This window comes from Eumetopias jubatus, unplaced genomic scaffold (assembly GCF_037043125.1).
Source record: "Eumetopias jubatus isolate StellerSeaLion01/CBP00866 unplaced genomic scaffold, mEumJub1_p1.0 scaffold_16, whole genome shotgun sequence".
In the NCBI taxonomy this organism is placed as follows: Eukaryota; Metazoa; Chordata; class Mammalia; order Carnivora; family Otariidae; genus Eumetopias; species Eumetopias jubatus.
This window is the reverse complement of record NW_028274822.1, coordinates 19,929,029-19,954,942: the sequence shown is the minus strand read 5'-3', so window position 1 is coordinate 19,954,942 and position 25,914 is coordinate 19,929,029. Positions and strand designations below refer to the sequence as shown.

Here is a 25,914-nt window from a genome sequence, read left to right as displayed (position 1 = left end):
GCCTAATTCAGTCACAGGCTTGATTGATTTGACAATAGAGAATCTGGTCCAATAAAGTGGCTGATTTATTTCTTATGCTATAGCTTTTACCCTAATATGACATCACAGCAGAATTAAATCTTTGACATGTAAAGAAATCCTTTGTAGTTTTAATGAAAACTAAAGATGCTAAAAGCAGGTATCGACTGTTGTCAAAAACTTCCAGTGAAGTCTAATGCCTTCTTTTGGTAGAATGAAAACTTCCACAAAGACCAGGACACCGAATATGGATTTGGACACAAAGAGCGGTTCAGAATAGACCATGTATTCTGTGAGTTTAAATTGTCGGCTACACTAATAGATCTTATTTTATCTTCATCTCCATTTGTAAATTGGTTGTCTTTAATTTCTGGAAAACAACCTATCTTCTCTTTATAAAAGCACAGCATAAACACCAAGCATGGCCCATCTCAAAAGTGGTTTTATTTTAAATAAACAGCAGCTTGGACAAAAATCAATGAGAATCTTTGTTCCCCTAATCTAGCCCTGAGATAGTCAAGCTGATCAAGAAGGTGTTTGAGATGTGAGAAATGACAGGGGTGGCAAGAGTTAATGCGGCATCATGGGCAGTCCTCTAAAAATATTTTTAAATTCTTTTCCAAACTAAAAATGCGAGGTATTTCATAGTTGTTTAAATATCTTTTTCCTTTTTTTGCAGACTGCGCCATGCCCTCTCGCTCCGAGGGCGACTTCCCTGACCCCAGTCTGACACTGCGCCGTTAATGTCAGATAAACCATTTAGCCCCAGCACAAATCTATTCTGTGCAAAAATCTGCTTGAGGTGGAAAATGTAGCAGTTTGTAAACAATAAAGAGCCATGTTTCAGACCAGACAGCTTATCTAACAGAGAAGTCCTTTCATGGGGAACAGTGGGTGGGAGCCTCCCGGACTTAGCAGCATTTCCTATCACAATGCAGGAGACTGTCTTGGCCTCCATATTTAAGAGTTTAATGGGAAGGAGGGCAGACAGGATAAAAGAACTCAGCTGACATGGACTTTCAGCTTAAACAACAACTAAGTGAAAAGAGCTCTCTCTGCTCTAGCTCTAGGCTCTCAGCCCACGTATATTTTAAATACTATTTGGATGGAAAAACGAATTTGACTGGTAAAACAGTTGCCCATGAGGACAGATGAACAAGCACAAATATTCAATATCTTTGTATTGCTTGGCATATTCCGTGATACTAGTTTATCAAGTTGTGCTTGAGGAAAACTCTTTTCATGTACCTAACATAAACTTCTAAATATGAGTAGCGATTCATTTATTCTATTTTACTTTCGCTCATCAGGGGAGAGTTTTAGAATCTTCCAAGGGAGTTCTTTAATATGCCGTCGAAGTATTACTTCCCAAGATTATTATTTTCAAGTTAATCTTTTATTCTACTTTATGAAATTGAGCGAGGATGACGTGAGAAGCAAGGTGTTAGAATTTCATCTTAGTAGTATTGTCCCTGAAGAGTCCAAAGTTGTCCTTTTAAGATCTGAGTTGACAAATATATCTAGTCTTCTGAATCTGTATTAAAATAGGAAAGTTGTTGTACCTCCCTATCAACAACTGATAAAAAAGGGGCAAGCTGGCTTTAGGTACCAAAAAAAAAAAAAAAAAAAAAAAACGATATTTATGAAATTTATCATTTTAAAATAAGAAGGAACACAAGTATAAGAACAACCAATGATCAAACATAAGTTGGAATGATATTTAAAGGCACAAACATATGATATCACCCACTTTAAAATAAGTTGCTAGTATTTCTCTGCTTTGTCTACTTTGTGTTAAATACCTGAAATTCCTTTAGATGGGTCTGATGGTGACTTTTGAAAAAAATGACTAAGATTCAAGGACTATCTATACATTAGATAACAAGTAAGCTTCCAAGGCTTAAAAATAGGGACATTCTTTAGAAGCATTTGCAATTATGGTTTCAGAGTGATATAATTACAGCTGTGTGTTTTTCTTGGAGTATGGTCCAACGCCTTCTGCCAAGAAATTTAACTTCATTTATTGATGGATTTGCAATAGAATTTGACCAAGTTGAGAGATTTATTAATATTGTTTAAGAAGAAAACCCACATTTACTAGAACAAAGATCATTGTTTCACTCGAAACTAAAGAAACCTGCTATTGCTCATTGCTCAGTTTACTGCTGTTAGACACACATCCCTACAAGGTAAATGAAACAGAAAAATACACAAAAGATGCCAGCATGAAGGACATGCTGGAAACCCGCAAACTATCTCAAGCATAGCTTGCTTCCAGTGAAGTAAGATACAGTCTACCTTGACCATCAGCACTAAAAAGCTCACACCAAGATAAATACACAACCAGATCTTATAATTCAACTTGAATACACTACTCTGATTTCAGCAATCTAAACCTATTATTAAAGGGGTTTCCATAACCCCGGACTATATATCGTTGCCAACAGACAGGCCCAAGGATATTTTTATTTTAAATATTCACCACTTTGACTTTATCAACCTTAAATCAGAAAACAAGTATTACAACGTTGAAATTAAGATAAGAGCTTTATACCTAAGGAAGACAAAATTTCCACGGCGATTCGATATCACTGAAATCCTGTAATTCCACATGGTTATAAAACGTAGTCCTTTACACGTGATTACTGTCACACTTTACTGAGCATAAACTGTCAGTATTTTTCTGCAATTTAAAATTACTAGAGTGAACTGGCTAAATATCCAAGTCCCCCAAAACAGGTCCTCCATCTGGACTGTATTCTCCCCTTTCTATGGTAAAATATCAGCATTTGAAAAGTGCATGTTAATTTAAAATTGGTCTTACTTTGTATTCTGGAATTGACAAAAGGTGGAGAGAGATTGTCATGTGACCCAAGGTCCCTGCTGGTCATGTGGTCATAGGGAGTCCCATCTCCATAGTTCTGTAAATAAAACAACATCATAAGTTTTCATTTCGCATGAATAAATCAGCATATAAATACCCCCCCCTCTACTGACAGCTCCGAGATCCAAAGAAACTGAAGTCCACATTCCCACTATGGAACCTCATTATAAGGGACCTGCCTCTTCACAGGTCCAGTGGGTAAGCGAGGGCTCTAGAGTCTTCAGAGTTCAAGTTTTCCTCATGGTAGCTGTGAAATCTTATAATAACAATAATAGAATCAACTGCAGGAAGTTGTTGAGATGATTAAATGAAATAATGTATGTAAAACACCTGACACATATAAAATGCACTGTAAATATTAGAGGTTACTATTTTGGTAAGCCCACATTATTTATTTAAAGATTTTATTTATTTATTTGACAGAGAGAGAGACAGAGAGAGAGGGAACACAAGCAGGGGGAGTGGGAGAGGGAGAAGCAGGCTCCCCGCTGAGCAGGAAGCCCGATGTGGGGCTCGATCCCAGGACCCTGGGATCACGACCTGAGCCAAAGGCATATGCTTAACCGACTGAGCCACCCAGGCACTGGCAAGCCGAAATTATTTAAAAAGAGAAAAAACACAAGATTGTGCCATCAGGGAGAACGACACATAGCCTATAATGAATTGCTTTTAGAAGACCAAGATAGAGCCTTTTGAACGATATTTGGTTTTACAGTATTGAAATTTCAATGTTTTATGACAGTTGTGACTGTGGTTGTAAGAGAACTGGATCATTCCATAAGTAATTAACATGTAAGAACGTTAAAATTATTACAACATGACTATGAAGGAACATCAAAACTTTAGCATAAATTAGTACTTCTGGATTTGGACAAAGCATGCCACAAAAAAAAGTTTTAAAGCAGACATTAATTTTTGGCAGAAATTTGTCATGATTATGATTATCTAATTATTTTAATGGAATTTAAAATTAAAATAATGTTTTTATTTTTTTTAAGATTTCATTTATTTATTTGACAGAGAGAGAGAGAACAAGCAGGGGGAGCAGCAGGGAGCAGGAGAAGCAGGTTCCCACTGAGCAGGGAGCCCAATGTGGGGCTAGATCCCAGGACCCTGGGATCATGATCTAAGCTAAAGGCAGACACTTAACCAACTGAGCCACCCAGGAGCCCCTAAATAACATATAGGAAAAGTTAAAATCACCTACATTACAGGGTTCAAATTTCAGACTAAGGTGCATCAAGTAACCAAAAAGGGGCGGGGGGAAGAAAAAGTCAATCTGCTCAGTCGGTTGCACTGCCCATAAAGACCAAGTCAAATTTACTCAGAGGTATCAGTTGGCATGTTAGCCAAAGGGCAGAATCCGCCCCTACAAAAAAAGACGGATGTCGTATGAAAAATGAAAACACACATCATTTCACTAGAGAATAACTGGAACGCTTAAGGTTCCAAATAATCCTGTTTTTAATCACTTTTCCTCATTTAGAAAAATTAACTTGAAGGATACCGTAGTCTAATGCTGCCAATATGTCAGTGTATAAAATGATGTCATATTTTTTTAAAATACCTAGCGTGGGTTTTGCCTCACTTATTCTATGCCAGGCATTGTATAAGACTAATTTTTATTTATTAAGTGTCCTCATCTTAGACAGTGTACTTTAATATACACTACCTAACTGAAACCCCAGCACAGTGCTGTAAGGTAGCGGATGATATCACCACTTTCAGATGGGAGAAGACAGGACTTAGCATGGTGGTCGGTACAAGTCAGCCACAGAAATCTATCACATGCAAACTCCCTGGATTGAGAAGACAGGAATTACAAAATATTGACTCAAAATTATTCACCAAAATATTCCCTGAAAAAAAATGGCGGGACAGTTACTGAAAATGAAATCAAAGGATGGTCCTAAGAGACCTCGTTCTCAGAAGAACAATTAAAAGTAGTGTGTGTGTTAAAGTGAGAAATCGTAAGACATTAAGTGTGAATGAGCTAAACAATAGGGGGAAATTCTGTCATCTCCTACACTTGCTGTCAAGGGGAATGGATTTATTTCTACAAGTGCAGCCTGTAACGTGAGGAGGAGGAAAGATTTCCTCAACCCATCCATATGATGCATTAGGATATCAACCCCGACAGCTGGTGCAGTGGCTCAACAAAGCTACTGGTAAGCCTACAGACCCTGCCGCACCATGAAGACCACAGTGACAACCACAGGTCAAAGGACAGGTGGAAACGGACAACAGTGGCTTGCTGAAATGTCCTCACTGTGACAGCTTGATTACCTTCCTTGCCTCTTCTGCCAAAATAGAAACACCCCCACCTCAAATTTATGTGAATACTTACAGTAAAATGTTCCCTCCCTGCATAATGCTTCATTTATACAGCTGGCTGGGGGAGGGGCATGTGTTTGTTTGACTATGTGCTCTCGGTCTATTTTTAATTTGGGGTATTTAGATGTATATTAGACAAGCTGACATGGATTTTAGAGGGCCTAGAAATGATTCCATTAAAAACAGATTATACATAAAATCATATATCTTTAAGTGGGAAGGAACATAAAAGATCTTCTGGCTTTACTTCTTCATTTTATAAATTGGAAAAATGAGGACCAAAGAAGTGAAATGATAGGCCCAAGGTCATATACACAGAAAAATACACATTGCCTAACCACCCCATTCCCATCCCATTCCATGGCCTCCCCATTACACCCCAACTAACAACTAAAGCATGAAGGAAAACCATGAAAAGGAGCAGCAAAAATCTGAAAACCAAATAAATGAATGAACCCAACTGGTAACCAAAGGCTTTAATACCATGTTTACAAAATGAAATCAACTCTGATTTATTATGTAGATTATACTGATCAGATAGAACTTCATACCCTGTCTTCAGAATTATTCTGTGGTCTACACCGATACATTACAGGGATACTACGATTTTTTTCAAAGTTGTGCCGTCTACAACAAACAACTTTCTGTAATACTGGATCAATAACTGGCAAAGTAAGGCCAAATATTTAATGAAGGATTTTTCTTCTGGTTGGCAGAAGTGGAACAGGTGTCAAATTCAATAACAGCATCCAATAAGAGAATGGAAAAAAAAAAAAAACTGCAAACACAAGCTGATCCTCATTAAACTTAGTATGCACATATATATATCTGTGCATTTGTGTGTGTGAGAGAGAGAAACTCACCTTCAGTTTGTCAATTTACATATGCGGGATGTCTGGTTGTGGGAGAAAAGATTAGATATACTTACCCTGGACGGGCTTGGATGTCCTCCATTCCCCCAGGACCCTGAGCTACTTCTGTCTTCTACATCTAGGGACAAGAGAAAAGTTCTTTAGGCTTTCTTGCAATAATTCTTCCTTTTTGTATATGCACTTTTAAATTAATGTTTCAAATTAATCTCCTGTTGCCTTTAATTAAGAATCAGGCACAGGGCTACCACGATGATAGTGGCTTCTGACCCATCTACTTAAATTAACTCATTTAAATTCACAGCAGAAATGAACTGGACCCTCAGGAACCAGAGGTATGAAGATAAAAATTACTCCCATCCTTCAGTGTTTCATAGCCTCAACTTTTATAGACACGAAACTGCACTTAAAGTTTTATTAAGATCTTTTGTACAAAGTAAGTTTAAAATGACACTAATACAACCTTAAATGTATATTTTAAAAGGTAAGTTAAGGCAAATATTCACACCAACATTAGCAACATCTGTGCCATAATGCTCTTGGATATTTCTTGTTCTTTAGCCAAGGCTTATTACATTAGACAACAGACATGCAACAAAATACACAAGACAAAAAGCGGATTCAGCAGTCTATTTCCACCAGTACGTTACAAGGATATTAGAATGTGTTTTTTTTTTTTAATGTTTTAAGTAAAGACAACACTGTCTCAGTATTTTAATTATTTTAATAGATTTGACCACTTGGCTACAATCCTTAATCTGGGCATTGAGATGTGAAAATTAAAGTCGTTAAAGCCATGTTTTATCTTGATAAGTGATAGTGAAGAGACCTATATGAACTACCAGCAAGTGAAAATTCTTCTGAACTCTGGACTAGCAAAGTTCTAATGCTGAGCACGCCATCACGGCTTCAAGTGGCAAAATGCTCGGGCTGGAGAGTATTGCAGCGAAGTTACCGTATCAATTGCTTTAAAACATAAAAGTGTTCTAAAGATCAGTCCCTCTATATTTAGAAATGGCTTTGAGATTGTTGATGAAATTGTCCTTTATAAGTATAAAAAGTTTCACTGTTCTATTATTTTGATCACGGTTGATCAAACAGACGGCCACCACAAACCTCCTCTGACAGGACTGGAGGAGGAGGTGTGAAACTTTGGTTCAGGAGACATAATCCCATTTATTGTGTTTCCTAACATTTCAGTGATACTGTTTATTCTCCTAATGCACCACTGTCTTTCCTTTTATTACTGCTATTTTATTATCAGAAGAAATAATAACAGTATAATTAATTGATTGATTTTTGGGTACACTGGAGCACGCAGCGTTTTAGAATCTCTTAAGAGATGGGATAGCGGCAACAAAAAACAATTACCACTAAACTTGAATTCTTTCTCTCTCTTTTTTTAAACAAATATTTCTGTTCCTTTTGTGGGTGCTTCAGGAGATAATGCAACTGCAAACAAATGTCCCCCACGGACAGCTAAAATCAGTGACTGTGAGCTCTAAGGGATATCAAGAAAGTTCTGGGTAGTGCAACCAGTCTGGAGAGAAGGTGCAACGCTTTCCCCAAATCTGCTGTTTAACAACCTCATCTCCTGGCCTACGGGTATGCCGAACTGAAATACTCGCAGAAGTGACTTAGAACCCTCTGGATTTGGGAGCTGAATCCTTATATTCTACAAGATTTCATATGCTTGGACCCATTTTACCTTTCCAATTTTCAAGGAAATTTTTAAACACCAAAAGCAGGCAGAAACAAGGAAGAAAGAGGAATCGTTCTCACATGGGGGGTGATTTTGGACCCCAGAAAGCATTTGGCAATGTCTGGAGACATTTTTGGTTGTCACAATGTGGGATGGGGTGGGGGTGGGGCAGTGCCACTGGCATCTAGTGGGTAGAGGCCAGGGGATGCTGCTAAACATCCTACAAATGTTAGAATGCCCCCCGCCACACACACACACACACACACACACACACACACACACAAAATGCTCTGTCCCCAAGTGTCAGTTGTGTCTAGATTAAGAAGCCCAGGGCTAGGGGAAAATCACATTAAAGAGCAAAAAGGAAGACGCGAGTTGGAGAAAAGATGTACTAGAATTTAATTTATAGTTTAGTATGAATTCTTACTAAATACACAGTGACTTATGCCTTTTAACCCAGACTTGAGCTGGAGTGTTTCAGGAGACCTTCATAAACATCTTCTGTCCACAGAATAAAGGGAAAATGATGGTCAACCAAGCAGCCTGCTAATTAGCGGGCAGATAAAAACACATCAAAACTTGAGTATTCCCAACTGGGCAATTTCAAAAGCGAGCAATCCACTAATTAAAAATGCTGGAAGTCTAGCTTTTTCAAAACAGGTTAAATACTGGCTGGGTTCCTTCACAAATAGATTCCCAACCAATCAGATCTGACTGCTCTTTTCCCATCCTTTCTCATTTCCATCTTTCTCATTTCCTGACCTCACGCTGCTCCACCTTCCTTTCTGTTTCCTCCCTTTTACTGATCTCTTTTTAACAGGCTTTTCCATCCCCTGGACTCCTGCTAGATCTAACAGATAAGGACCAATCTCTAGCTCTCCCAAACCTAATAGACAATTGTATGATTTCAGATAATACTTTTTTCTTTGAAAAAGTATCTGTTTAGCTGGATGCTCATTTATCCAAGAGTAAGAAGCCACAGAGGGAGAGCACTGAGATTTGTAACTCATAATGAATGTCAACATGTTGCTTTTAAGTCATTTGTTTCCATCTTCCCTCCCACTGAGCTTCATCAGGACTGCCAGTTGGTTAGTGAGCATTTCCTCAACTATTCCAGCACATCTCAGAGGGCATCTGAAGACCCCCTACATGTGGATCACCTGTATATTCATTTCAAAATCAGCATCTTGGGGTCCACTGCAGACCAACTGAGTCTGGATCGCTCATGAAAACTGTGTTTTAAACAAGGTCCCCAAGTCATCTGCATGTGCACAGTAGTTTGAGGACCACCAGCCTGCCTTATCAGGAACACAAGACAGATGCATGCCCCACACCATCAACACGTGCCTCTCTCACTCCAGATCTTCCAATTTCTGCCAAGGCTGCCAGTTTCAGCAGCATTGAATATACATTCCCATCACATCTGTATCCAGATGCATCTGCATCTTGTCCAGACTCACTTTTTAGAAACCTGCATGTGGCCTACTCTTGGGCCATTCCTTACTCCCTTCTGGTGTACACAGGTGCTGCACACACTTCTATATCTCCTTGGTTTTGTACTTGCTATTCCCTCTGCCTGTACTGTTCCATCTCTCAAAGAATCATAGCAGCTAATGTTTAGTGAGCTTAAATATCTGTCTGACACTGTACTAAGCACAAGCATTTCAACGCACTAACAGTACCCCCATTTCATATATGAGAACGTTGAGGCTTCGATGGAACAGGAAACTCTCTCAAGCAACCAGCAAACACAGGTGCTGACAACAGCAAAGCCAGGGAGTGCTCTTTTCCAACACTCTAAATGCCTCCCTGGAAAGTTCATTTCTTTCCATGACCATCTTGAAGGTTACTTTTCACATGTCTTCCCAGGCAGAGTGAAAGCATTTGGGAGTTTAGGCCCATTCTTGGGTCCACAAAAGGTTAAAGAATTATATACAACACAAATATATAAAAGTAAATATTCGAAGAAATCAAGAGACTGGGAAATAAAAATAGGGGCACAGTAAAGCCAGAGGTATGATGAGCTTATCAAAATGTACACTGTGTGGACTGGATACTTGCTAGAAAGGGGTCAAAATTCTACAAGGTACTGAGTGGGCGGAACAAAGAGTGAAACAAGATTCACAATGAGTATGGGATAAAAGCACACAAATAGTACAGGCAATCCATTAAGGCAGCATAGTAACAAATGAAAAACTGCCCAGGATAGAGGCTGTCTGAACATTTAGTTCCTGCCTTTCCTTTGTCCTACTGTCACTCTCCATCCAAGATGGGAATAAATAACGGAAACACAATAATCCGGGCAGCAGAGGGAAAGGAAAAAAGCAAGTGAATGGTAGAAATTATTCTTCCAAAATACTAAAATGGGTTCCATTGTTCCAGCCTTTTCTAATTTATTTTACCCTACCTAAATGAGGACAGACTTAGTAACTTCTACGGGATTGACAGCTGGTTCAGGAGGCAACCTGACAATCCACAAAATTTCAATCTAATAGAGTAGTTCTGTATAAGCCCCTCTAAAATATCTGACATTTCCGCACCAAAACACAAAAGCAAAGTTTGGGCAGAACTAGAACCAAACACACTCCATTCTGAGAAAAGACACACAGAGGTAATTTTTAATTTCTATGATTTGCCATCCACATTCATTAAACATGATTTGATTACTCAAATCTCTACTTTGCTTATGTGCAAGATCGAAACTATCAGAAAGACTGGACAAATGTCAGAAAACACAGCCTTGGGAGTTGGGATAGAGACTCAGATTTCACCAGGCACTCTGCATTAACCAGCTGTATGGTCTGAGCCAATCACTGGCCTCTCTGAACTCACTTTTGTCAACTATAAAATAAGTGGGTTTGAGCTGCACCCTTGGAAATAGGGAAATTCTAGTATATTGGACAACTCTCCCACACACACAAAAAAGCCTAAAAATGATGGGTAAATTTTTAAAAATCTTCTTTAAAATACTAATAAGCTGAGAGGATAATAAGGAATTATCAAGCCAAAATCAAATTGAAGGAAGAGAAGACATTTTTGCCCTAAGGACATCTGCCAACCTAGAAAATTTAATGGCCACTTAGGTCAAGCAAAACAGAAGTGAAAACCCAGGACCCATCCAAAGTAGGTATCTAACAGACGATAACGGGGATCATAGGATTTCCAACCTCAAGGAGTTATTGTTAAAGTAAGTAAGTGAGGGACTATATGTTAAACACTTAGGGGAGCACCTGGTCCATAGCAAATTCTCAGTAACCAACACATGCCCATGAGAGCATAACTTATTATGCTCTAAGATAAGCAAACTATGTAAATCTGTAAAATTGTGATTTATTCAAAGAAATCTGAGTCTCACATTTTTATGACTCCTAGTTCTGCTCAACAGGTCAGAGACTTTCAAATATTCTCCTGGATTTTGGACACAGCCAATAAGTTTAGAGTAAACAAATCCCACCTTTTCCATGAACCTCTTACAGCAAAATCACAGAGAGAATTCAGTACATATTAGATTTGTTTAGCGACTTGATTTGCCTTCAGAATATCCCCTTTACCTCTCACCATTGCCACATATGTTTGTGTTCTATATAAATGATATGTTCTCAAAAGTTATGCATGCTGACCCAAGGCCCATGCTAAGAACACAGACTAAATGTTATATAGGTTTAACCGTGATTTGAAATAAACGGTGTTATATTAACTAAATTGAATTTAAATAAATAATAAATAAATAAGTAAATATTACAAAAAATAAAAAAAGAAGAAATAAACAAGTGTGAGTTACCTAACTCTGTTGATTTGGGATAGAGTTGTGTATTGGTCCTTTCCATACTTAGAGCCCAGATCATGCCAAGCACCCAAGGCCCTAGAGTTTCATGAAGTCAGAAAATAATGAAAGTGTTTTATTTGAGTTGTTTTAAAAGTCTACAAATTCCCACTCTTGTAGAAATAGACTGATTTCCTGATGAAAGCTTCTACGCTCTCAGAATGCATTGGGAGATCAAGGCTAAGTTCTTCCTGGAAAGATAATCACCCCAAAACATGTTGAGATCTACACTGTCTCAAATCCTTTGCTCTGCAACAACAGATACCATTAAATATCCTCCACACCATCATGGAGACTACAGACTGGGTACATCTGTGGCTCCTACTAATTTCCTAGTCCAGGAAGAACCCTTGGCTGAGCCCTCCATACAAACTGAGATGGCATATGCTCTCCGTCAGTGCCAGATGAATTTAGAGTTCAAAATATTTCATCAGCAAAGAGCGTGTTAAGGATGTGCACATTTTCATTAGCACCCAGTATAATAAGAGCTCTAAGAGTAATTTGAAGTCAAACTTGAGTACCAGTATAGATGAAGGAAGATCCGAAAAGCTTCAAATATTGACGGACAATGTCCATACAACCATGATCGCTTCTTTCTTTTTCTGTAAGAAAAAGGTATGCTTCATAATGAATGATCTGAGCACTAACGAGAAACTTCCAGCACTTTCCAAATCTGACTGAGCAAAAGATGAGGGTTGTGGTGATGCGTCTCACAGAAATTTGAAGATACTTCAGATATAAGGAACAGAGACCGGGGCGTTCCATTTTCAGATCATTGCCATCAGTGCTGGCTTTCTGAGCACTAATGGATTTCCTTACCAAATAAATCTGAAAACTCAAAAAGTCAAGTACAAGATGATCTTATAGTTCTCTATATGAATATATATTTGTGTGTGTGCATTTTACCTTCTTATGCATAAGAAGGTAAAATGCATAAAGAAAGGTAAAATGTGGAAATACTAGGTGGAAAGTATAGTAGGAAAATTTGTTCAGAGAGAAATTATTCCAACATTTTAGGCTTTATTAACCTCCAACTTAAACTTCCATTATTAATATGTCCCATAAAACACTCTTTAGAGAATATTGTTTTCCTCAAGTTCAAAACAAACTTTTTCAAAAATGAAAACTAAATAATCTCAGATATTTAAAATATGGAGTTAATGGCATTTTGCAGTGCTATAAAACAGGAAACACATTTTCATATAACATGAAAGTCAGATCATATGAAAGTAACAAAATAAAATCATAACTATTGCATTATAAATGCACTGGTGTTTGTTATTCTGAAACTCAGAAACCTTGAGAACTCAAGCTGAGTAAACGGTTATAGTATGAAATTGAGAAAAAAGTAACCTTGAAGTCTTTAGATCAATCCATATCATTTGGAAGTATCAAAGATCATCTAATTTGGATAATATTCTAACTTGAATACGCTTAACGTGAAACACTTTTATTTAGCAACCTTCCATTTCAAATGTTTGAAACTAATCAGTCTTCCTCTTAAAGAGAAATTAATCCTTCCAAGATCTCATCATTTTTTTTTTTAAGATTTATTTATTTTTAGGGAGAGAGCAAGAAAGCGAGCACACGGGGGGAGTGGCAGAAGAAGGAAAGAAGAGTCTTAAGCAGACTCCACGCTGAGCACAGAGTTCTATACAGGGCTCGATCTCAGGACCCTGCGATCATGACCTGAGCTGAAACCAAGAGTCAGATGCTTAACTAAGTGTGCCATCCAGGCGCCCCCAAGATCTCATCATTCTAAGAGCCCAGAAGGCAGAGAGCCATGAATAACTTGAGGCAAGAATACAACATGAGTTGTATTTGCCTCCTCTGACTTTTTGGAAATCTAACCAGTCCTAAAAGTGCTTAATAAAAATCAATCTTACTAAAATAGTGTTCTTATTTCAAATCAGGCGAGAATAATGATCAGAAATAAGCTGCCATATCTAAAGACTTCAAAAATAGGGCGCCTGGGTGGCTCAGTTGGTTAAGCGACTGCCTTCAGCTCAGGTCATGATCCTGGAGTCCAGGGATCGAGTCCCGCATCGGGCTCCCTGCTCAGTGGGGAGTCTGCTTCTCCCTTTCACCCTCCCTCCTCTCATGCTCTCTGTCTCATTCTCTCTCTCAAATAAATAAATGAAATCTTTAAAAAAAAAGACTTCAAAAATAAAACCAACATACCATCTAACCCCAATATTACAGAGATCAGCCTCGAAGTATCTAAATGAAAAGTGAACATATTTGGGGAAGTTTTTAAGTAGGTGCTTGGTACCTTTAAAGATGTATTTACAAATACACATCACAAAGTGTAAGAAATAAAAGACGGATAGCTTAGAAGACATTAAACAACAAAGACATAAGTGTTAAAATATGTTTCACCCCCTAACAGAACAGACTATATAACTCTTATGTACATGTAATTATGCATGCATTTTTCAAATCATACATGTAATTATTATGTGGCAAAGTCCATAATACTGTAATGACTTAAGATACAAAAATTGATTTTTTTAAATGCCTACTTGATAAATGATTCATTAAATGTATGTCAGTGTGGGGGGGGGAGCCAAGATAAAACATACAACAGTTTTATCCTTTCTTCTTTTTTCCCCCCAATCCCTCTTTTCTCCCTAGGGTGCCATTCATGTGGCTCTGGGAAAGGACTGCTGGCTTCATTGGAATATTTGTAGAATGAAATTGCTCTGCATCACCACAATGGCCCACTTCTCCCAAATGGCATCCATTGCTTGTGCTTTCTTCCTTCCTCTATTTCCTTTCATCCTAGAACCAAGTCTACTTCCCCTGTTTCTTCTCGTCTTATCTCATCCCACCCCCTATTTACAGATGCTTTGCTGATACTGGTGAAGACAAATAGTTTCAAATATTCAAAAATCTTCCCTAAAATCCAGTTTTCTACCACAGTCCCTCTTGCTTACAATAATCACTCCCATAAACTGATTTTCATTTTATCCTTTCAACATCCCAGTCTTCTACCTGTGTTTAACACGGTAGCCTCTGACCTGGCTATGACAAGCAGGCAATCTTACATGTTATCGTCAGGGGTCATGCCTTAGTTTTAGGCCAATTTTCTTTGTATTTAGGCTCAAATGTGCAAACCACACTATATTACTCTGCAAAACATCAATGAGAAGGCTTAATTAAGTAACACTGACAGATAAATCCATTTCTTTCGCAGTAATCAAATCAAAGCAGGTTGACATAACACAGGAACTTAATACAGTTATTCCCTTGTAATTGGAAAAAGGCCCTTTACTTCTCATTAAAGCAATCTTCTGGGTATTGGCATAATAAGAAGGCTCAGAGCTTTAATACTGCCCTATAAAAGTCTCAAGATACAGACCCCTTAAGCAAACAAGCCAGATTATCTAATTCCTTGATCACAGCAGAACATGTAGTTCCTACTGTTTTAAACTACCAATTCTTTATCTCTGTTGCAATTAAAAAGAGGTAAATCAATATCAAACACATACAATGGAAATCTGTAAAAATGCATAAACTGTTTACAGTTTTATAAATCTATCTCCACATGTATTTGAAGGGAAGCAGTCCATTAAAAATGAATTTGAAATACTTTGCAAATGTGAAATTGTAATAGCTTGGATCAGGGGGAAAATCTCTTTATTTTACTTAATGGGCTCAACAGGATACATTTTGCCTAAATTTAGAGTCTGATACTCAAGCATACAGTACAAGTTTGATAATCGGAATTGTGAGAGAACGGGATTTGAAGAAGGACATTTAATTTTTGTGGCATTTAAAGAAGAGTAAGTCACCTGGTCCACTGAAGACTGCTCTGACCAGGCTGAAACCCACAGAGAACTCAACATTACACCATGTTCACATCCCCAAACTACACAAAATCGATTTTCACCCTTTCACTCCAATTTTGAGGGAGTTTCTGCTACTTATGGAGTGGCACCTGATCACTCTCAAAGTGATTCTGGCAACTCTTTCTGAAAGGATAACATATAATGGAGGGTTATAATTCCCAACTGTGGCTGACCATCAAAATCCTCCAGGAACTTCAAACAAACAAACAAACAAAAAACAAGAAACTGAGATATCCTGGCCCTACCTGGCACCCTAATCAAGGAAAAAATCAAGGGTTGAGGGCAAGGTAAAACATATTTTCAAATTTTTCCTATACCTCTCTACTTTTTAATTTTAAAATGGTTTTCATTACAATGTGCTTAAAACTATGTCATTTGCTATCACTCAGGGCCTTTTATCACATTAGTACTTGCACGTGCATTTCCTAAGAACAAAAGCAGTAACAGTTATCAAAACCAGGGAATTGACCATTGCTATAACACTTATAGCTAATCCATAGTCCATATTCCAATTTGTCACTTTTTCCCTCTTTTTGTGGTAGCCACAGCGCTGCCACTATCCAAGATGACCTGCAAGTCATTCCATGAACGACAACTGATCTCGAGTATAATTAATGCACTTAACCAAGAACGAAAACCAAACAACCAATCAACAGACAAAATCCAGGATTAGTCACCGCATTTAACCACCAGCTCTCTTTCATCTATTTTAATCTGAAACAGTTCCTCAGTCTTTCTTTGTGTGACTTTGGCATTCTTGAAGAGCACAGGCCAGATGATCAAAGGTGTAGTGTATGCTTGAGTATCAAACTGTAAATGTTTCTCAATTTGGGTTCATCTGATGCTTCCTCATGATTTAATTCAGGTGACTAGAATAATACACAAGTGGCCTTGTGTCCTTCCAGGGATATCACATACAGAGCCATGCGATGGCAGCATGGTCTGCCCCCTTGGTTTGTTAGGCTCCTTTCATCACCTGGTCAAGGTATCGTGGGAATTCATCACTGTACAATTACCACTTTTCCCTGTGCAACTAATCGGCAATCTATAGGGAGATACTTTAAGACCATTACAACCAATTTTCAATTATGCACTTATCGAAAAAATTAAAATACAAACGTGTATAAAGTAAAAAGTGAAAATTTCCTGAGTACCCACTCTCCCCACCTTGTGCCAGTGAGAACCCATAACAGTTTCCTAGGTAGCCTTAAGGATCCTCTGGTCTATGATCAACTGATTTTTAAAACCACAGAAATTTAGGGCATTAAATGTAAAACTTGACTAAAATGTCTGTTCTGTCTGAATGAATGGTTATGAAATATTCCTCAAATGTTTATTTAGGTTCTAGCAACATCTCAGTGCATATAATTATTAATGGTAGCCTTGTGACCAAGGGGGGGCTAGAGAAGCCAGAGACTAGAATAAATGAAGACAGACTACTAGCTTTGAAGGAATTCGGCCAAAATGAAGCCAAGATTGAGCACCCTACCTGTGAATCAATGCTATGCATGAAACCAAGTTAAATCATTCATTCTGGAGCGGATGCTGCCCTGAATGGCTACTCGTTCGCTGCCTCTTTCCAGCACATTCCATAAACCACTGTGTAGAAAGGAGATCCACCATAGTGGTGGCAATTCCCAATTACAATCAAACGGATAGACAATGCACTTATGACAGACAGAAAGATTCTAGAATGGTCTTCATAGGCTGGCAAAAAAAAAAAAAGTGGGAAACATCTGAAAGTTTTTGTAAAAGTGGGAAGTAAACTGACACTTTAAAAAGCACATATTCTCACATTTAGAATCAGGTATACAAATGAACAAAAAGTGAAGAGAAAAGCTTGAGGATAGAAAAGCTTGTAAGTGGAACTTGGCCATCTTACAGAACATACGCATATCATACAATACTGACTGAGTTAACTTACTGTTATTCAATATAAGGTGAAAATAGTCTCTTTAACCTTCGGGCAAAAAGCCCAGGCCATTATATAAACTGAACAGTGCTGGTGGATTTCAACTCCGACTTTATAAATGCTTAGAAAATTGTCCTCACAATTGTACCTCAGTCAAATGCCTGGCCAACACCAGCCAAGGTGTTTCTTATTGGGCTTATAAATTGTGTGTGTGTGTGTGTGTGTGTGTAAAACCGGCATACACACACAAATACAACACACACACGTGAATTTGCTAATAGTTTCTTGATGTAATGATCATGTTTAAAATGGCTCCCAGATGTTGCAACTTGTTCAACTGACATCACCTTGTTTTTGATCAGAGAAGTCGGCCTAGTGACTTAAGGGTTTTACTTTTAGCTCACAATAATGTAACCACACATTTGTATCCTGCTTCCTGCTTTCCAAAGCGTTTTTTTTTTTATATTTGTGTCATTTTTAAATGATTTATCTAGAATCACAGAAAGCATGAAATTGGGATCCAAAGTAGTTGCATACTTAAATATGAGCACACCAACACTACCTTTCAAAAGCATAAAAGCAAAAATCAAAAGAAAAAGACTGGCCTATGTAAAAGAGGCCTGACCAACAGGTAACAGAGTACTTGCTAAAGTTCATTAGAATACTTGCCGAAATAGGAAAGTTGGATAGTATGATAATGACTGAGTTTTCATATCTCAGAGTATGCATTCTTAAATCATGTCAGCAGTGAAAACGTTATTGCTAGTCTCCCCTCAGAGCTGCCCTGCATCCTACACAAGACCATTTCATCAACACAACACAAATTCGGCACTGGTTTGAGAAAGACCAGGGCTGCGACAGCAGGTCTGTAATGACAAAGAAATGGACTATAGCTTTCCCCAAAGACACTGCTCCTCTTACTTTCACTTTCAAGTGCTTTAAGACACTCTCCTAATTGAAGCAGTCAAATTCATCTGCATGAATTTTCTCGTCCAGCTTTTGGGGGCAGAAATGGAAATGCATTTGAAAGCATCAGTGGGTCTTTTTCCCAAGCTTAATGGCATCAAATTCACAGGGATAAACATTGCTTTCTTTTAGTAGGTCTGCAACTTGGATGCAGCTGCCTTCTGCCCACCTGACAGCCAGGGAGTACTGGTCAGAAAGAGATGAGCTGCGGCGATGTCCTGGGCTTACAAATTCACTAAGCACAATGGTAAAACGCTGTAACTCTTCCTCAGGAATGGAAGAAATGTTGTTAGTTTGAAAGGAGATAGAAGCAAAGGCCTGAAGAATGACAATAACCAGGCATCTTGAAAGAAAACAAGAAGCAGGGAAGGGGTCCAGGGACACCAGAGCTGTCAGTAGAAAATAATGATTTATCTGATGAGATTAGCAGAAAGTTTGATTAGCAAAGATGCCTTCCTAACATAGCAAAGATTGCGATACTACTTTAAGATTTTGTTGTAGGAAAAAAACAGTGCCTGCCAAACATGGTCTGTAACAGCCCAGGCTAGCCATGAGTGATACAGTGGGAAAATAGCCACTAAGCCAGATTTTATTTGATTTGTACTGATGATTTTTATTAGAATACATGGATCATTGCTTCAACCTTTCCATGTAAAACCAAATCAAATTCAAAAACTCACACATCAGTCACCTAACCTTATGTCATTCCTTCTGCTTTACTAAAGTTGAGCCACATTTCAGCTGATCTGTCCTCGATAAATCGTTCAGCTACTCAAAACTACTGGGCCAAATTCTGGGAGGCAAGTGGCACACAAAAGAACCCGCTAAATCTGCAGTTACAAACAAGAGAGCCAGAGAAAGAAATACTGTAAGCCTCATAAATGCAGAACGAAATCAAAGCAATATATAGACAATGCCAAAGAGGATAAAATGAATTCTCCTCATTGTATCAACTACACAACTGTCATTTATCTTTAAAAGGCACAGCCACCCCTCAGCTTCTTTCTCCCACTTTCATTCAAGGCAGTGTGTGGGAGACCCTGTGAAGCAGTGACTCTGAGACCAGAGGGAAGTCCACCATTATATAGCATAAGGAGATCAAATCAGCTTTACAAATGGAAAATAATCATCAGTTCTACAAATGAAAAAATTACAATCTTAAAGGCAAAAAAATGTAGATATTAAATATTCAGTTTGTGGAAAGCCTCCACGTGATTTATACGAGCTGCTTCATTAAAAGGAATGAAATTTAATTACATGAAGCATGGCAACGAGTTTTCAGAGAAAAAGTGCCTACATCCTACTTCCCACCACTCTTTTACTTTTTTTCCTTTTTGCTTTCGCATCTTTCCTTTCTTTCTCAGCAATATTGCAGGTTTCAACTTCAACCTATGAGCAACGGTTCCCGTTTGGATATCCATTTCTAGTTAACAAGCCAGTCCGTCTTCACGACGCCCTTCTGTGTCCCAAGTGAGTCCTGAAATGCACCTTATTATCTTCTCTTCAGAGAAGGTAAACAACTTTTTCAGGTAAAGGCCATCAGCAGGCCTCCAACCCAACGTCTTGCAGAGGCTGAGCCTGTACAGCATGGTAGTGCCCCGCTGAAAATCCAATACCTCTGAAAACTAGTGGACAGTGAACTTTCAGGTCCCTGGTATAACCCTCTGTGGCCAAGGTGAGGCTGTTTTCATCAGCCCTCATTGCCTCCTCCCCTGATCACACAGGAAGTCTAGCTCTCCCATCCTCCTCTGCTGTCATGTGGGACATGTGACAAAGCCTGGGCCAATGGGACATGAGTGGAAGTAGTGTTTGCCTTTCCCAGGCTGGCCTCTAAAGCCTCCCATGTGATCCTCCATGCACTTTCTCTTTCCTCTTTGTTCAGCTGGATACAAAGAATCTAGTGAATCCTGGAGGCCCCAGAGGATGGCAGAGCTAAGGAATGAAAAAACCCAGACCCAAGGACTGACTACAGGCAGCAAAGCCTACCTCCGTGGGTCTGGGACACCAGCGGGAGATAACCCTTTGCGGTGTCAAGCTACTAAAGTTTGGGGGTTGTTTGTTCCAGCAATTAGCATACCCTGACTAATGCATCCTCCAAAACAGACTTCCGAGAATTCTGGCACTATGGTTCAATCTTCCAAGGAAAGCAAACATACTCAGTGAGACCTGGCACTAGTCACAATTGTGAAGCAGGGAAACTGGCCTTTGAACCATCCTTCTCTCCTTTTCAGACTTGTTTTCCCCTCTTAGCATTTCCTCCCTCTGAGCACCAAATGTTCTCAGGCTGCTCAGTCTTGTCTGTCTCAAGAAAATAAATCCAATACATTCATTAGCCATTCTTTTTTTTTTTTTTTCCCCAACCACTATCTTTCAGCCATAAGTGTTGAGGGGCTTGATACTTGTGTGATTGGGGAGAAATTCTTTAACTTCTCAGATTCTGGGTATCCTCATCTGTAAAATGGGAATGATTGCATCCACCCTCCAGTACTGTGGGGATGATTAGAGATAATTTAGGAAAAACATCCCCATGGAATCTGGAACACAGTAGGCTCTCAAAAAGGGGGTGGGGAGATAACTCCTGTTTTGATTACTATTAGTATCACAGTATGATATTTGACACCAAAGGGATACAGAAATCAATCTAAAATATGGCTTTCTCCCTGAAATATATCATCTAGACTGGGAGAAAAATCATACATAAATAAAAAAGCAGTATTTGATTACTGAAAGAATGATGAATGTTATGGAATTTTAGAGAAAAGAGAGTTAAAAGCTAGAATCATCCCTTGCCAGATCGTGGCAGTTTAGGGCGTGGAAAAGAGGAAGAAGGCAGTGGCAAACTGTCGAGCGGTGCCCACACTGTGTGCTCGTCTTCCCAAGTCCACGTTCAAAGCTGTCACACTGGGACTGCAGAACCGGCACTGGGAAGGTCATTTACACCATGGAAATTAGCAAACATTGCAGATCAGGGTTGTGTTCTTTTTGTTTGTTTTTTTAAGAGCAGATTATTAAACTCTTCTCAGCACACCCATTCACTGTGAGGAATTTTTACTCAAACCGCCTCATTTAATTCTTACAATCACTACCCAGGTACGTCGTATCATCCTCATTTTACAAATGAAAAATCAGGCCTCACAATGTGAAGTGATTGGCAAAGAATCCGGTTGCCTGTGCGTCCCGCACTAAAACCTAGGCTGCATGCAAGAGTGAAGGGCAGCTGGATTTCTTTTTCTCAGCCTATCAAACATATATTCCCATGAACACCGAAAGCTATTCCGTAAAAACATCAGAATTCAGGCAAGCCCCTCCTCCCCTTTTTCACTGTTTCTCATTTTGCTCCCCCACGGAGCTGCCTTTTCTTAATAATATAACCCACATTTCTCATCATCCTTTCCTCACACACCCAAGTCAATCTTTTGTACGGACACCCTTTCAAGGATGACCCATTGCACTGTCTCGAGAAATAGACTTGTGCCTACTGGTTAGGAGAAGTCATGAATGATCTCGAAATCAGTGCTTTCTCCTACACCTGTCCTTACTGGGTTAGTCTGTTCTCTCCTGGGCTGAGCTGTGGGCAGTGCAGTGAGTTAGTCTAGGTTTAGGAGGAACTGGGATACCTCTTGGATTCAGAAGAGGCCCCTGACATCAGTTCAATAACAACTGCTATCAACAGCTGCTGTCAGGCTTGGGTATGAGCCTGGGGTGTGAGAAAAGCTAGGAAACATCAACAGGTTTCAGGTGCTGCCTGAGATCCCAGAAGACATCTATACCAAGGGTGACTTTAAATGGCAATGGATGCTTGCCATCTTGGTAATACACTCCTTTTCCCCCTGACCGGAGTATGGCCATCTTACGAGATCCAGAGCTTTCCAAGGACAGAAAAACAAATGTGCAAAGGCACTGAAGCACAAGGGAACATCCCCCATGCAAGAGATGGCAAGGCATGGAGAATAAAAGTATTAAAGTTGCAGTGGTCACCAATGAAGAAATGCGGAATCTGGGCAGGGCCAGAGGAAGACAAAGTACTAGGAAGTTTATCGTTTATCCTAAAGACTTTAGGCAGGCACCAGAGTATAAAAGCATCTCCAGTTCATATTTACATTTTGGAAATGGTAGCCATGGGGACAATGGTTGTTAAGGTGAGAACCTGGAGATAAAGAGACTAATTAGAAGACAAGAAACTACTGTTATAGCAAAGATAACAGACACTTCAGGATCACACCAGGGAAAGAGAATAGACAGAGGTTTACAGCTAACTTGGGAAGGTAGGGCAAGTAGTTGGGGATATTCTCAGGTTTTTAATCTGATGGATATTTGTGCAGGTTTAGAGGTAGGGTGGTAAAAAAGAGTATATTTTAGACATTTTGTCTTCCGAGAGTCCATCGGTCACCCAAGCATAAGTTCCAGCAAAGAAACTGACTATGTGGGTCTGGAGCTCTGAATAGAGACCTAGATTAAGGTAATTTCAGGCATAGTCTAATTAAAAGTCCTTTTATAAAGAGAATTTACTGGCCCAGGTAAGTAGAAAGTCCAGAGACAAGGCAGATTTTAGGACTGACATATCCAATGGATCCACCATATTCACAAAACCGAAGTTCCCTCCCCTATTTCCACTCTGCCACCTTCATATAACCTTCATTCCAAAGCTGAAATCCATCATGGTCATAGGATTGCTGGGTCTACATGCTTCTTTATGCCCCTACTTACTTGCGGAGAGTTCAGTTTACAAAAGAACAAAGCTTTTCCTCACTTTGCCTTGACTGGAACCATCACGGAACCAATCCTTAAAGCCACAAAACACCTGCATGGCCTTGCAAAGACCGGAATGACCCAAGTTAAAAGCCACAGCAAAGGAGTTAGGATTATCCTGATCAACTGATCAATCACAGATGTCCCTGGAGATGCAGTGATCGATCCCACACAAACTACAAGGACACCACACACTGAGGAGCAAATGGAGTATATGTTAATCAGAGAACCACAATTGGAGATTGGGGCCCCAGGTACCACTGGTGTGTTCGTATGCAGTGTGTCGTGTATAGGCAAAGAGGTCTTTGTAATCGGGCATGCAAATCCCATCATACCACTCCCTCCTTGAATAGGTCAACATCTTCCCCTTGGTGACAGGATAAGAGAAAAGTTCTTCATTATGGACATCAAGGCCATTTTGGCCACACACCCACAGACCCCTGCTTTTTCCTCCAGTTCCCCCAGCCCCTAACCATGCTTAAGCACACCACTGGCCCTGCAGAACGTGAACGTGAGTTTCCTCTAACAGAAGAAGCTCCAATCCACTCCCACCACTCCACTTCCCTCCTTGGCATGTGCCACTCCCCTATCCACTCTCACTGGATCGTCACTTCCTAGAAGGAAGCTTTCGGTGTCTTCTAAATCAGGGGTCTTGTCCTTCTCTTTCACTAGCCTTCTCACAGATGGAATTTTCCATTTTTATGATTCTCAAGTGATTCCTTTCTTCCCCGCTGAACAATACACTGCATGAAGACAAGAACTCTGTCTTGTCTCCTTTCCAGCTAGTGTGGTGCTGGGCGGGGAGAAAGCACACGGTATAATCTTAGTTAACCGGATGGCTGGGCCTTCAGCTCTTCAGATGTGCACACGGGAAAATATCAAAAACACTAACCAAATTCCTCGGGTTATGAAACATAACCTGTAGTGCTCCTATGATCTTGAGAAGGATGATGTCATAGGATAGAAATTTAGAATTTCATTCTATTAGATAAAGAAACTCAATCACAGGTATGCCACAAAGATTAGCTTAGCACATTTTCCTCCACAATTTAATTAACAGTTCGTGTCACAAATACACAAGTATGGGTTAAGATTCAGCAAGAAACCTGCACATCAGTCCTCTTGACACACTGAAACACTTCCCAGTCACACGGAGAGACAGCAGTTACTGTACGAATCGCAGCTCAATGATTTCTACAGTAAAAATGCAGTGAAACAGTCAGACTTCATGTATGTCTTATCCCCTGATAGAAGTAATCTCTTATATGGTCATTGTAAAGGGAAATATTTTCCTCTTTACACTCACTTTGATATGCACCCTAGTGAGTTGATACACATTATATAATCATTGGCCTCAGGACAGAGGAGAAAACAACTGTCACCTCCACAGTACAACAGCTTTCTGTGATCTGGCGATAGCAAGACAGAGAGTGGGCTTGGCGTTCTGTGTCCGTTACTTAGACGGCAGTCACTGCTCAACATCTCTTGAAAACCTTTCCACTGAATTCTCCCCGTGGATGAACAAGGCTATCATTAATATTTAAAGTTCTGCTTCATGTATAATCATCAGAATACCACAGTCAAAACAATGAACACCCCACGGCAGTTTGCTGCTTTGGACTTTTTGAAGCACTTTCATACACAACATTCCCTCACAACTGTGTATGAGAGAGAAAATCGGGGATTCGTTCAAGTCCTTAAGTCATTGGCCGAGCTCATCATCTCTCCTCCTAACCTCTTTCCAAACTGACTCTCACCCATTTTCTTGTGCCATGAAAGAGAGGCGACACCTTCAGAAGCTGGAACCCCAAATTTGAGTCAAAGATATTCTCTGTAGAAAAAGTTACCTTTCGTCTCACAAATCAGTCATTAAGAATCTAATTTCCTGGGCGCCTGGGTGGCTCAGATGGTTAAGCATCTGCCTTCGGCTCAGGCCATGATCCCAGGGTCCTGGGATCAAGTCCCACATCGGGCTCCCTGCTCCTTGGGAGCCTGCTTCTCCCTCTGCCTCTCTCTCTCTCTCTCTCTCTGTCTCTCATGAATAAATAAATAAAATCTCTACAAAAAAAGAATCTAATTTCCTAATTATCAAGACTTCCTTTGGGTTAAATATGCCCTGGAGGAAAATTCTATTATTTAAATTAATAGTGACTCCGAGAAGCATTTTAACTCATTTTCACGTACTTTTTTCCCCCCATTTACTTACATAGAAACATAGAGATATCATTAAAATTGACAGTACATAGGGAGGGGATGAACATATGTATTACTTTGTAAGCTATACTGAAAATTCTCAAAGATAAGAATACATAACCAAGTCAATTAACAATTAACCCAGCAATGAAGAAAATTGTTACCGTAAGTAACGGACAGGCAAACTCTACAGATGAGTTAGGCAAACTCTACACATCAGCACAAGTTGCTAAAAGCTCACTTTTCTCTGGATTGTGCATGACAGTAGGGTCCAGAAGTAAACCGAGGGGAAGTAATGGAAACCAGTCCCCATGTGGATAAAAAACTGTTATAAAAGTTCACTTACATATACTTAAGCACATGAGTGTCTCCTGCGTGTTATGGTACAAAAAAATAACATAGATTTAGCTGGATTATAAAAATACACACATCATTCTTCTGCTTTCTTCTAAACATTAGTTTACAATAGAACACTATTAGTTCTGTCTACCCAATATCCATTCCTCTCTTCTTCCTTCATAACAGGCCCATGGGGGTTTTTGTTGCTGTTTTGTTCCTTTGTTTTCACTAGCCATCCTTCCTCCAAGTGGATCAGGGGAAGGTGACCTCATCT

General features: G+C 39.4%; 1 protein-coding gene across 11 annotated transcripts in view; it reads right to left on the bottom strand.

Annotated features, from left to right (window-relative positions):
• Nucleotides 1-25,914, bottom strand: part of TCF4 (transcription factor 4) — a 350,984-nt gene that overhangs the window by 228,758 nt on the left and 96,312 nt on the right. For all 11 annotated transcript variants that reach the window (XM_088019640.1, XM_028102890.2, XM_028102892.2 and 8 more), the window contains exons 4-5: nucleotides 6,165-6,226; nucleotides 2,843-2,939 (exon numbers count right to left, since the gene is read on the bottom strand). In XM_088019640.1, coding sequence (XP_087875766.1) covers nucleotides 2,843-2,939; nucleotides 6,165-6,226 — 159 coding nt within the window. The remainder of the gene's footprint in view (nucleotides 1-2,842; nucleotides 2,940-6,164; nucleotides 6,227-25,914) is intronic.